The sequence below is a fragment of the Poecilia reticulata genome, linkage group LG2 (assembly GCF_000633615.1).
Source record: "Poecilia reticulata strain Guanapo linkage group LG2, Guppy_female_1.0+MT, whole genome shotgun sequence".
NCBI classification, from domain to species: domain Eukaryota; kingdom Metazoa; phylum Chordata; class Actinopteri; order Cyprinodontiformes; family Poeciliidae; genus Poecilia; species Poecilia reticulata.
Window position 1 is genome coordinate 20,017,512 of NC_024332.1, and position 13,259 is coordinate 20,030,770.

General features: G+C 41.8%; 1 protein-coding gene across 1 annotated transcript in view; it reads left to right on the forward strand.

Moving 5' to 3' along the window:
* trpc5a (transient receptor potential cation channel, subfamily C, member 5a) overlaps window positions 1-13,259 on the forward strand; it is a 76,393-nt gene that overhangs the window by 60,184 nt on the left and 2,950 nt on the right. Inside the window, exons 14-16 of the mRNA XM_017309113.1 lie at window positions 6,310-6,351; window positions 10,092-10,181; window positions 12,332-13,258. Of these exons, the coding sequence (XP_017164602.1) occupies window positions 6,310-6,351; window positions 10,092-10,181; window positions 12,332-13,258 (1,059 nt within the window). The remainder of the gene's footprint in view (window positions 1-6,309; window positions 6,352-10,091; window positions 10,182-12,331; window position 13,259) is intronic.

The window sequence follows — 13,259 nt, forward strand, 5'->3', positions numbered from 1 at the left end:
GTAACCAAAAAGTGAGTGAGTTGCCAGGTAACCAAAGAATGAGGGAGTTGCTAGGTAACCAAAGAATGAGTGAGTCAGTTGATTTCACCGAGCTAGCTTAGCTAGCAGTGAGAGATTGAAAAGCTAAAACCTTTCGTCCGCCCCTGTGCGGTTCTGGATCGGAGTTCAGTGAAATTACTTCATTTTCTTTCGGACGTGTTATTGATACTACTGATATTGATCACATGTTTATCACAATATATACTTTGCTATTGATTTATTGTCCAACCACAATAGAATAAATACTTGTTTTGCTTCTTTGAGTTACTGTCATTTGCTAATTTTATCTCTTTTTACTATTATTTTATTAATTTACGTTATAGTCACGTCAAGTTACATCAATCAGTCTCTCCGGTTTTTTGCGGCTCACACATATTTGTGCCAATTCAAAAATTGTGAGTTTATTGCCAATTTTCCACAAAAATGGTCAGACATTGGGTTTCAGTTATCGCTGACTCCCACCTGCTGGGGGCAGTGTTTCTTACTTTTACCACACTGCTGCCTCAGCCTTACTTGATACCAGGTTATCAGCAAAACGTCGCATTTAAACGTCATACATAAGCGCAAATATTGCAAAATTTCTTGCAAATACCTCTAAATTTTTGATTTTGATTACAAAAATAATCGCAAATCCCTGGAGAGATTGATCTGAGTAAAAACATGTTCAATATCATTTAATTTTACCAAGTATGTATCGAATGCAGAGACGGCTACGACATCAGTTTGACGCCCAGCTATGAAGGAAGCATTTAAACACCAAATTGTTGTTTTTCTGTCCCCATAGTAAAATTAAAAACAAAAGGAACAACTTTTCCAGCAGAGCTGTGTCTGGTTTTTCCGCAGCAGCCTTCATTTACACACATAATATATGAATTATGAGCTGCCGCCGAGGCGGTTATGAAACGCTGTGTGTAACCCAAGGAGGTCACATTTCCAAACAATCAACTCAGAATCATAAATCATGCTATATTCAGCGTGTTGTATCGGCAGCGACAGTTATTTAATGAGAAAAGTTGAGCCGAAGAAAATATTAGAAAGCAGCACAAAATGCTGGATGATGATCGACTCGCAGCCGCAGAGAAAAACTGCAAGACAAATAAGTGGAAACCTGCAACGCTTGAAAGTTACAACCAAATTTAGAAATGTTTTATGGAAATTCATTAGTACTAGTCAAAATAGAGGGTAAAGAAGATTTAAAAGGAAGTTTTATGTTTGTTTAAATCTTCCTTTGCTAGCTCTAATTAGCCTAAAACAATATTTATGCTTCATGCAGCGTCTTGATTAATTGGGCTCTGATTATCCAGACTGAACTGCTGTTGCGGCTCTTTTTATTTTGATTACAGTGACTGAGACGATTTATTTGATTGAAAACAGATTATGATTTACACCTGCAGTTAATCAGAAAGAAAGCAATTGTGGTTAGCAGCCCTGATAAATGCTGCAGCAGAAAAAAATAATAAATTGCTAAACGATTAACCTCATAAAGAGCCTCTGGCAGGAGTCTGGTCAGGTTGTACCGACCCAGCAGCACAGAGTGGAAATGAAAGGTTCTTGGCTGATTAGATAAATGTTTTCCCCGTTCTGAAGGTAAAAATACAGGTAAATATGTTTATGTAACTTTACGTTAGCATTTAATTTTCTATTTCGTTTGTTGATGGTGATTTCTTTATCGTTTTCTGGTGGCAGGATTATATTTTCAGGACTTATTTAATGATAAAAGGCTTGATTTGGGGTTATTTCGGGTATTTGTACGCTGTCAATATCTTACTTGAAAGTGATCACAGTTCAGAAAGAGAAATTCTCATGAAGGACACGACAACTCAAATAAGAGACGGTTAAATTTCTATCAGGTCAAATTTTTTCTTGCAATTCAGTCGAACATTATGAGACATTTTTACAAGATAAAGCTTTTTATGTAAGGCTCTAATTTCTCTGATCTCGGCTGTCAGTTAGTGTTTAACTTAAACTTGGTGTACTCTCTTGAACAATGAACAGTTCTATTTTATTTTTAATCTGATTCATGCAAACTTTTGATTATAACCATGAATACTAGTGGCTGTTTGCTAACTATGGATAGCTATTATATTGTCTATGGTTAACTTGGCTGTTGTAGCCATTAGCTTGACTATGAATAGCTGTTAGCTTTGCTATAGATAGCTTTGTAATGACTAGTGATTAGTTTGACTCTAGATATCAGTCAATCTATAGCTTGACTACGGCTACCTGTTACCTTTGCTATTAGTTGTGGTTAATTTGACTGTGAATTATTGCTAACTTGACTATGCATAGCTGTTAACTTTTATGTGGATAGTGGATAGTTTGATTATGGATAGTTTTTAGCTTCACTATCAGTCAATCCATAGCTCGGCAATGGATAGCTGATAGCTTTACTATGGATAGCTATTAGCTTGGCTATGGGTAGTGGTTAGTTTGACTATGAATTATTGTTAGCTTGAGTATGTAAAGCTGTTAGCTTTTCTGTGGGTAGTGGCTAGTTTGATTATGGATTGATATCTTGACTATGGATAGTTGTTAGCTTGGCTATTTATAGCTGTTAGCTTACCTTTGGATAGCTGTTAGCTTTACAGCTAATGGTTAGTTTGACTGTGTATTGACTATAGCTGTTAGCTTAGCTATGGGCAGTGGCTAGTTTGATTATGGATAGTTTTTAGCTTGACTATCAGTCAATACATAGTTTGACTGTTGATAGCTGTCAGCTTTACTGTGTATATATATTAGCTTGGCTATGTGTGATTATGAATTGTTGCTAGCTTGATTATGGATAGCTGTTAGCTTTACCATTTATATCTGTTAGCTTGGCTACACTCTGTGTACTTCACTCAAACCAGTTAGCTTGAGCACTTCATTAAGTTTTTCACTGATTCTCACACTGAGCTCTTGCTGCTGTAGGTGAAATACTAGCAAACTGTCACTTGACATCAATCAATCAATCAAATGTTATTTGTACAGCACATTTCAGAAACAAGACGTTTCAAAGTGCATTTGAGATGTTTAAAGGCAGCAATTTTACAGAAACGCTGTCCCACCACACATGACAGGCATCATCTGCGTGTCTGGAAGTGCAGAAGGAACATCGACAGATGAACATGTCCTGATAAACACATGCAACAGTCCGGTCATTTGGAGAGACACCGAGAGCCATCGGCACACACTGATGAGGCTTTTTCACACCATCACACACACGCATCGACTGCAGCTGGCGTGTTCACCTCAACTGAAGTCAGCTGAGTTATATAAGCCAACCAGCCCACGTAGGTTCAGAGAGGCACACGGCTCTGCAGAGATCTGATCGCAGGAGAGAGTTTGTGTTTATGTGCATGATCAGAGGGTGAGCATCAGAGCGGCGTGAGACCCTGAAAGCAAAAGATTGTTCAGTAAGGAAAGATGTGGGGAGGACGGCTGCAGATAGAAATGTGTCGGGGTTTCGTTAGCAGACAGCAGGAAGAAGAGGGGACAGATGAGTGTGAAACGCTGAATATTAAGCTGAGCAGGAATTAAAATGAACATGGGTAACTGAACGCAGCAGCGTGAAATGTGAAGACAATGAATTTCTGTTGAAGGTAATTGTAGTTTTTCACACTTCAGTGTTGCTGTTGGATGAGATTTACTCCAAACCTCTGAACAATTAGGTTGTTGTTAGCAGCTTGGCTAGCTGTTAGCAGCTGTTGGTTAGTTATTTTGCTAACTCCGACAGTTAGCAAAATAATACATTGGACAAATTTTACTCTTAATTGTAGTTTAAACATTTCAGATTATTAGACATTTTGATGAAATATAACGAGAGTAAGTATTAAAAATAGTATTTAAACGTTGATTACGTTTTTATGGGGAAAATCTTCCAAAATGACCTGGGCCTCTGTTAAAACGTGGCAACTTTTGGAGTTAAGTAATTTCAAAAGCTGGCATGTTTAGGGTTGCTTCTCAGCATCTGGATCAGATTTTAGTCCAGACTTTGACTAGGCCACTCCAAACCCTTGTTATTTCTCTCAAGGCAGCATTAATACGGTAAAACTTCAGAATCACAGTCCAAGTTATAAACTATGTTCCCAAATGTTTCAGTTATCAAAATGAGACGGGCTTTCATGTTTTTTTATCGTCAATGTTTTCTTCCTTTAAGACCATTTTGCCCTTTCTTTTGGATCATTAGCTCTGACCTTAACTGAGGCAAGCGAAGCCTTCATTAGTTGGGATGCTGATCTGGGTTCTGTTGGGTCCTGCTGCTTGAGTCACTGATGGTCTCCTGTGCCTCGTTTCCACTGAGCGGTACCGAATGGGTCGGTGCGGTTCGTTAAGATATTTTGACTGTTTCTATTGTAGAAGCATACAATAGACCCATATACCGCACCATACCTGGGTCTGTAGGACGATGGTACGGTACCGTTAGGTGGACGTTTCTGGTATCAGACAACACTGTGTCCATTGATTGGAACACAGAAAAATGTCACTGCTTTCGATAAACTCGACAAACTGGTATGATTCAAACCACCAATTGTTTCTAATGTCCGACACCTTAAGGCAGGGGTCCCCAAACGTTTTCCTGTGAGGGCCACATAACTTTTTCCTTCTCTGGTGGGGGGCCGGAGTCAGTTTGTAACAGAAAAAGTTACCCGTTTATCACCTGCGCTGCCGGAAATTGTTGACGGGTGGGGGGGGGGGTGCATTTCTCGATTGATTTTTACCCAGAAAGCACATGGGCAAAAACCGTTAGTGAAACGGTCACTGGGACTGACTAGTATATATTTCATTGAGAGAAACCTGGAATGCGGCGTTCATAACAAACACGTGTGTTCATCTGCTCTACCGCTAGCAAACAACCGTACTGACTAAATAACATAAAAGTCAAGCAGTTCCCTAAAAGTCCAACAGATGGCAGCAATGCGCCATGCAAAACAAAACACCCACAGTTTACAGGACACACCTCCTAAAGAGCCCCCTGGTGGTTGAAGAAAAATCCACATATAAACCGGAAAATACAATATATGAAAGAAATCTGAATGCTTTCTGGTATTGTTCAGGGGGCCGGAACAAACGTGGCGGCGGGCCGGATCCGGCCCGCGGGGCGTAGCTTGGGGACCACTGCCTTAAGGGGACCTATTATTCAAAATTCTATTTTTGCACAATTTCATATTTCCATTTGAGGACTACTGCTTTTAAAAACAGCCCAAGTGTTAAAAAAAACAAACAAAAAAAAAAAAAAAACACCCAGTCATTTTCTGGCAAGAACACAATGTTTTTTGGTGTCTGGAAAACAAGTCAATTCAAAATCCTTCCAGCTATTGAGTTACAATCAGCAGGCACTGTGCCGTTACCTAGCAACTTCAGCAGTGCTCCACTAATTTATTATTAACAGTCGAGCGCATTTGGTCAGCTATTGTTGCCGCTGTATCCACTGTACAATGGCTGCTGGAAAGGATAAGTGTTTTGTTAGTGAATTACCATCCAGAAACCACTTGCTGCATTCTTGCTGAATGCAACAAAGAAAGTAATTGGAGTGTTTTTTTTATATTAAAGAAAAATGTAAATCACTGTAGATCCAAAATTTGAAAAGGGTTTTGCATGTTTCTGTTACTGACAGAAAGGCAACGACTTTACTAATTTAGTTTGGGGTCGACTGGAGAAAACTGAAAAAGATTTAATCTATTCTGAGCAATAAAAACATGATTCTGTTGATTTGAAAAGGTTTTACTAATGTAATTACAAGCAGATTCGGGTGTTATGCATCCACCTGCATGGTGGGACAAATATGGATCATTACATCACAAAATCAGTTCAGGTGCCGCAAATGGCCCCCGCGCCACACTTTAGACACCTGTGCTGTAAAGGGAATGTATTCAAATGCCAGATTAGGGTTTTTTGCTGCAGCCAGTTCAAGAGCAGGGAGTACATTTGCGCTACATGATGTTTCTATCAATGTTTAATGGTGAGAAATGATTACCCAGAGTCCATCACTCAGCACCTTTACAAGATGGCCGCCCCCGGCTGCAGAAGTGCGGCTCTTTCAGCCAAATGCAATCCGTCACCCCTTCGCTTTGTTGTGGTTTGGTGGCTGTAGGAGACGGACGTGAACGAATTTAATGTGGGAGTGACCGACATCAGCTTTCCTGAGAAGAATAACGAGAGCAGAGGAGACGGAGGGAGTGACGGAAGAGGGGAAGAGTAATAATAATAACGGAGAGGAAGAAGCAGAGATGTGTTGATAAATGCAGATGTGTTGTTTTAATGTTAACGCTGCCTTTGGTTTGTTCACAGGAGCGCCACGCTGACAGCCTGATACAGAACCAGCACTACCAGGTCAGTGGGGCTCAGAACACACCAGGTGTAAAGATCCACATCTGGTTCCTGCAGTCGGTCACAATCCTTCTGTTTTCATTGTCAGAGAAAAAGGTGAAGAAACGGTGAAAACACAGAACAGAGACGTGGTTAGTGTTGGTGAAAGAGTGTAAATTATTATTACAGGAAAAAATTACTTAATATTTAATATGTTAGATTTAAAAAGCAAATTTTATCTGAATTCACAGGTTAGTGGGACAAATCAGGAAAACAGCATCCAACCAAACATCCAACCAAACATCCAACCAAACATCCAACCAACAAATCATCCATCCATCCATCCATCCAACCAACCAAACATCCATCCAACAAACTAACATCCATCCATCCAACCAAACATCCAACCAACAAACTAACATCCATCCATCCAACCAAACATCCAACCAACAATTCATCCATCCATCCAACCAAACATCCAACCAATCAACAAACTAACATCCATCCAACCAACAAACTAACATCCATCCATCCAGCCAAACATCCAACCAATCAACAAACTAACATCCATCCATCCAACCAAACATCCAACCAACAAATTATCCATCCATCCAACCAAACATCCAGCCAACAAACTCATCCATCCATACATCCAACCAACAAACTATCATCCATCCATACATCCAACCAACAAACTAACATCCATCCATCCAACCAAACATCCATCCAACAAACTAACATCCATCCATCCAACCAAACATCCAACCAACAAACTAACATCCATCCAACCAACAAACTATCATACATCCAACCAATCAACCAAACATCCAACCAACAAACTAACATCCATCCAACCAACAAACTATCATACATCCATCCATCCAACCAAACATCCAACCAACAAACTAACATTCATCCATCCAACCAAACATCCAACCAACAAACTATCATCCATCCATCTAACCAACAAACCATCATCCATCCATCCAACCAAACATCCATCCATCCATTTAAATATCTCGTCATTAAGCATTTATTGATTATTGACACATGAGGAGAAATAAAGACGTCATCAGCATTTTGATTCTCTCTGACATCACCGTCTCAGCTCAGCTTCCTCCACTTCACTTTCTCACCTTTTTTCTTAGTTTTTTAATAAATAAATTGTAAAAGACAGTAATTGTTTCTTTCAGGGTGTAAGTGAAAGTAAACGCAGTGAGCTAACAGGATTAGGCGTCTCCAGCTGAGGCAATCACATTTTGTTTGTGCTGCAAGAGAAGCCTGCTACTAAATTAATTACTCTTCAGGTGACCGCGTGTAGAGATTGCTCTTAAAGCCAAAGCACTGTGACTCAACCAGTCAGCTGCTAACAGAGGTGAGAAAAACGGAGATGGAAGAAAAGCGTGACACAAAGCAGCGGAGAGAAACGCTCGATAAGTGACGGGGAACCGCCGATCTGTTTCTGAGCATTTTATACACGTTTCAGGTTCATGAAGACATTTTAATTAGCATGTGTTCAACAAAATATGGCAAAAAATGATTACCAAGAAATTAAAGTTTGTTGTGAAAAGCAGGTGTAAACTCAGCAATTTAATTTATTTATTTATTTCATTAACTTGTGTTCAAATCCTTTTGAATGCAAGTGAACTTTATTTATGCTGAAGACTGATTAGATCATTCATGCACTGGAAACCAATGATTTTCATTTGTGGAATAGAAAAATGTATTTTTTGAKAACTTTTCTTTGACATTTCTTAAATGTCAAAAGAAATGGGCAGCYAAAAATGGACAGCATTTTTGGCACTTCCTGTCTTGGATTGTAACAAAATGTCCAAGAAAAATATCAGGTTTCTACAGAAGAGGATTAGGGCCACTGGAAAAACAAATTCTGATTTTAATCTCAAAATTCTGCCTTTTCTCATAATTTTGAAATTTTGTCAGAATTCTGAGAAAAAAGTCAGATTCCTTTTTTTTCCCCCATTGGCACTAATCTTCTTCCGTAGGTTTCTATATGATAATTACATTTCTAAAACTGGCGTTTCAGGAGTTGCAAATTCAGAAAAAGTTGAACTTAACAGCATCTTAAAAACTGCTGCTGCAGTGCATAATAAATCTGTTAATCCATGAAAACGGATTTTATTTAACATCCAAAGTAAAGATTTCAAAGCACAAACTGAGACCTGAAGGTGTTATGTTGTAAACTCGAAGGTTTAGCTGTTAGCAAACTGTTATTGTTCAGCTGCGACGTCTGCTGCTGGCAGAACAAGATAGAAGAATTATATCTGCATTTTATTATCAAATAAACACTTGGAAGAAAAGCCTTCGGCCGTTGAATCGGCTCCCGCCAACGTCCACAGCTTCTTCTCTGGTCCTTTGAGGAAAACAGTCGCCCATCCCTGTAACTGGAACAACATCAAACTCGTTCGCTTCAGATTTGCCTTTCAGTATTTTTTTCCAGAAACGACGTTCGCATGTAAAACTCCCCAACAAGTTTCCAGCGACATAAAAAGCAGCTGCAGCTGCAGGATGAGATTATCGATTAGCTTTAATGTTCGGAGTGTTTTCTGGCAGCTGAGTCCCGCCGTCTCCACGTCCAGGTTTTGTTTTTTTTAAAGAAATTTGTGCAACAAATCTTCCGAGGCAGGAGCGTCTATAATGAGGCGCCAGTACTTGGTGTTTGGCACGGCTGATTGTTCCTCTGATATCCTCCCATGCTTTTAAAAGGCTTGTAGTGTGAATGTGTGCTGCACATTAGCAGAGTGTGTGGTGTGCTTTTGGCAGCGGTGCTGAGTGACAGCATGCCAGACCGTCCTGTTTGGCGCTCACGAGTGTTGACCGTGGGCCGGTGCCTGTGTGTTAGTGTGTGTATCGGGTTTTGAATTACCACCCACTCCACACCAAATGCCTGTGAAGTTTTTTTTGTTTTTGTTTTTTTTGGGGTCGGTAAATCAATGGGACTGACCCACATCGCTGCTGGCTGATTAGTTAATGAGACGAGAACAGCTAAAGGACCGTGCTGCCTGTGAGCGTTGATGACATTTTAAGAGAAGAAGTTTGAAGAAATCTTGCATGTTTTTTTTGTTTTTTTTTATATAACTGAGCTGGCAGAAGACGGTTTTTACTCATTTAAAAATTTAAATAATGTGCAAAATTCACATTTTGAACATTTTTATACTTCCGTTTGGGTCCAAGTGCCCAGCTGTTTTCTGACAATAAGTTAATGTTTTTTGGTTTTTGGAGGGAAAAAAAAAAAGCAATTTCAAAAACCCTCCTGTGCCATTGCCTAGCAACCCTAGCGAAACCCAGCTCGTTACCTAGCAACCCAATCGAAGCTCAAGCACAATTGGTCAGCTGGTTTTACTGCTGTATGCGCTACACAATGACCTCTGGTGTTTCGTTGTCAACTTACTATCCAGAAAACACTTTACTGCATTCTTGTTGGTTGCACAGGAGGCTCCACTTCTGCTTTTCAAAGATGTACGGTTGTATAATTGCAGGCATTTTCACCTGTGAACGTAGAGCTGCGGGGCGTGGCCAAAAAGCAATTCTGCAGATGTTTAAATCTATCAAAGGTTTTACCTCTTCACTTTGTAACTTGTACGTTAGTTTTGCTTTATTTGCACTAGAAACTGGACCAGCAAYACTTGGTGAGATTTTGTGTTTTTGCAGTGTAGACGTTAAAAGCATGGGTGAGTGTTTGGTACCGTTGTGTTTCAAGCAGAGATTCTTCTAACGGTAGTAATCCCTGCAACTTCTATCAACAGGAAGTGATTCGCAGTCTGGTGAAGAGATACGTGGCCGCCATGATACGGAGCGCCAAAACGGACGAAGGGCTGACGGAGGAAAACTTCAAGGTCAGTTTGGGGAACGCAGCATTCGGCTACGATAAGCCACCTCTTTCTCCTGTCCTGCATCTCCGGCCGCTGAGCTGCACAAGCATCAGCTGCACGGAGTCCGTTTATTTCAGCTCTCCAACAAGCACCGCGGCTTTTATCGATACCAGAGGCAGAGCTGCTTTTTACCGCGCCAGAGATTTTACTGAAGGACTTTTAATAACAGCCAGATGTCCACTCTCAAGCACTTTCTCTAACAGAATCTGCTGTTCAGACTCTTCTCTGACAAGGCTTCTTTAGTCTTTCCCCATTTTCTTTCCTTCTGAGCCGTAAATTATTTGAAGCGTCTTTACCTCCTCAGTAGATTTCCCATGATGCCTTTGGAGGCCAGCCCCGAGCTGCTTTGAAGCAGAAGGTTCCTTTGGGGCTTTTCAGAGCAWAAAACAACATCAGGTGCACAGCGAACTGAATCGCTTTGCTCTGCTGAAGGATGTTTGTCTTCGTGTTTGAGCGTACACGTTTACGTTGGTCCAATCAGGCAGAGGTCGAGTCCGTGTGCTGAATTGATGCGTAAATATCACGTTGCCTGAGGAATAAATCYGTGTTTTAAAGACTTAATACGCATCTATTAGGAAATAGAAATCTAGCAAGAAGAAGCCACATAYATGAAAATATTGACTGAAAGCAGAACGAAGCTCCCAGAAATCTAAAATAGTAATTAGTTGCTGAACTAAAACGTTGCCGCAATCACAACAAGAAAACTTAATGGCTGGAAAAAGTCATTGAAAACCAACTGAGGGGACTTAGAGAGGGTGTGTTATGTAAAATCGGCTTATTTGAGCTTTAAATGCATGTTTGAKAAATCGTTTAGTGTCCATGGCAACCACTCATAGGGGCAAAACGCCTGGGTGCACCTAGCTCCGCCTTCAAGACGAAGCTCCTCCTCCTAACTATATTTTCCAAGCTTTCGCCAATGAGAACCAGTAGAAACGCTGTGATGGAAACTTAAAAGCTTTAAAAGAAAAACTGTATTCATTTTCCCTTTGGAATAAATAAAACATTTCAGAGTCAGAACTGGGTTTGAGAAACGTATATCCTGAATATCTACTTCACGAGATGAACYAAGGTTTTCTCATCCGGTTTTTCATTTTCTTCACTCCGTTGTCGGTGTTTTTCTCTCTACAGCCAGATAAAGCTACGTGTTTCACTGGAAAGAGAGAGCCCCGAATGATCTCGCKCTCTTTCCTGACGCTTTCAGCAGTTATTCCCTCTTTACATCAGTTGTTGCTGTTCTCYGCTCGTCCTGCACAGTCCTTACCCTCCTCTTCACCCTGAGCCTCCACTCACTGATGGTTTAACTCCCCGATCATCAGCTCGATCTCAGACACTTACCCTCCTCACCTTCTTCTTCCCACTTCTGGTTCTTCTTTCATGCTGACTAAACYGTTCAAAAAGGGACCCATCGTGTAAAAAGTCACATTTTTGTATTTCTGTTCGACTTCTAAAAACAGCTAAAGCTCTTGAAGAARAAACCCAGMCAGCCATTTTGAGCAGCAAGTTAATAGTTTTTAATGTCTGGAAAATGAGTCATTTCTTAAACCTCTGTTACCTAGCAACCCAAGCCAACCCCAGCCCCGTTACCTAGCAACCCAAGCAGAGTTCCAGCATGTTTTTTTATTTGTTTATTTGGATCATCCCCATTAGAAATTGCCGTTACAATGGCTACTCTTCCTGAGGCCAATCATAAAAAACCCAAACATTTATTACAAAAACATTTACAGACATAAATATAACATTAGTAATTAGTAGCATATTGATACATAAATGTACWATTACAACACTTTATATRATAGAAGAATTAATCGGGGCTCTTTTAAAAGCTCTATCACGTTTGGTCAGCTGTATGCAGTGTACAATGGCTGCTGGAAAAGACAAGTGTTATTGTTCGCTTACCWTACAGAAACCACTTGCTGCAGTGTTATTGGTTGTGCAGGAGGCTCCATTTCTGCTTTTCAGATTTGTACGGTTGTATAATTGCGCATCTGTTTGAGGCCATTTTCATATGTGTGTAAACGTTGAGGTGGGGGGCRTGGCCAGCAGCAACTTATTTGGATTTAAGGAAAATTAACTTTGGCTCATCAAACATCTTTCTGTTCTCCATCTCTGTGCAGGAGTTGAAGCAGGATATCTCTAGTTTCCGCTACGAAGTCTTGGATCTCCTCGGCAACCGACGTCCTCCCCGGCGACACTATTCATCCAGCGAGACGACAAAAGACGATGGCGCCATGGCGTCAGAGGATGATAGCGAATCAGGTGACGGCCCTGGAGGAGGAGGAGTTGGAGTCCAGAAGTCAAAGAGCGTCACCTTCTCCAACCCGGTGGAGGACGACAGAAGGCCAGCGCCGACGCTCGGCGTGTCTGCGCTGGTGCGCTCCATTTCAGGAATGACGCAGATAGACAAAGCAGAGGAGGGGAGACTGGAGGACAGAGTGGGGTGGGGAGACGAGGAGGAGGAAGAGGAGGGGAAACCAAAAAGCAACGGGCTAAAGACGGCCGTCATGCCTCCGTCCTCCACCAACGTCCTCCCCTCGCCATCGTCGTCATTTTCCTCTTCGTTATCGTCATCGCTTTCTCGCACGAGGGGCCGCCTGCAGCGCCTCTCGTCCCCAAGCGCAAAGACGGACTCTTTCAAACGCCTCTCCTACCTGTTCTCCCGCTCCAAACGCAAAGCCCCGCCCACGCCGCTGCCTCTCCAGTCCCCGCCCTCGTACACCATCTCAGACGGGCTGCTCCGCCCCCTCGGGAGCCACAGTCACTCCGACTTCGGACTCAGCGACGTCACCAGGAGCGACACTCACCTGAACGAGGTGGGTCGCTCGGTGGACACGCCGTCATTCTCGCCGCTGAGAACGAACGGGCGGGACTCGCTCCTGACGCTTCCCCTCCCGCCGCCGTGCCCCTGCCAATCCCTGCACTGTGCTTCCAACATGTCTGAGTCCAGCTCGCGACTCCTGGACTCCAGCGAGGACGTTTTCCAGGGAGAGGGCATAGAAGGGGCAGGCGAAGGAGGCCTGGATGGAGGCGGGGGAATGATGATGA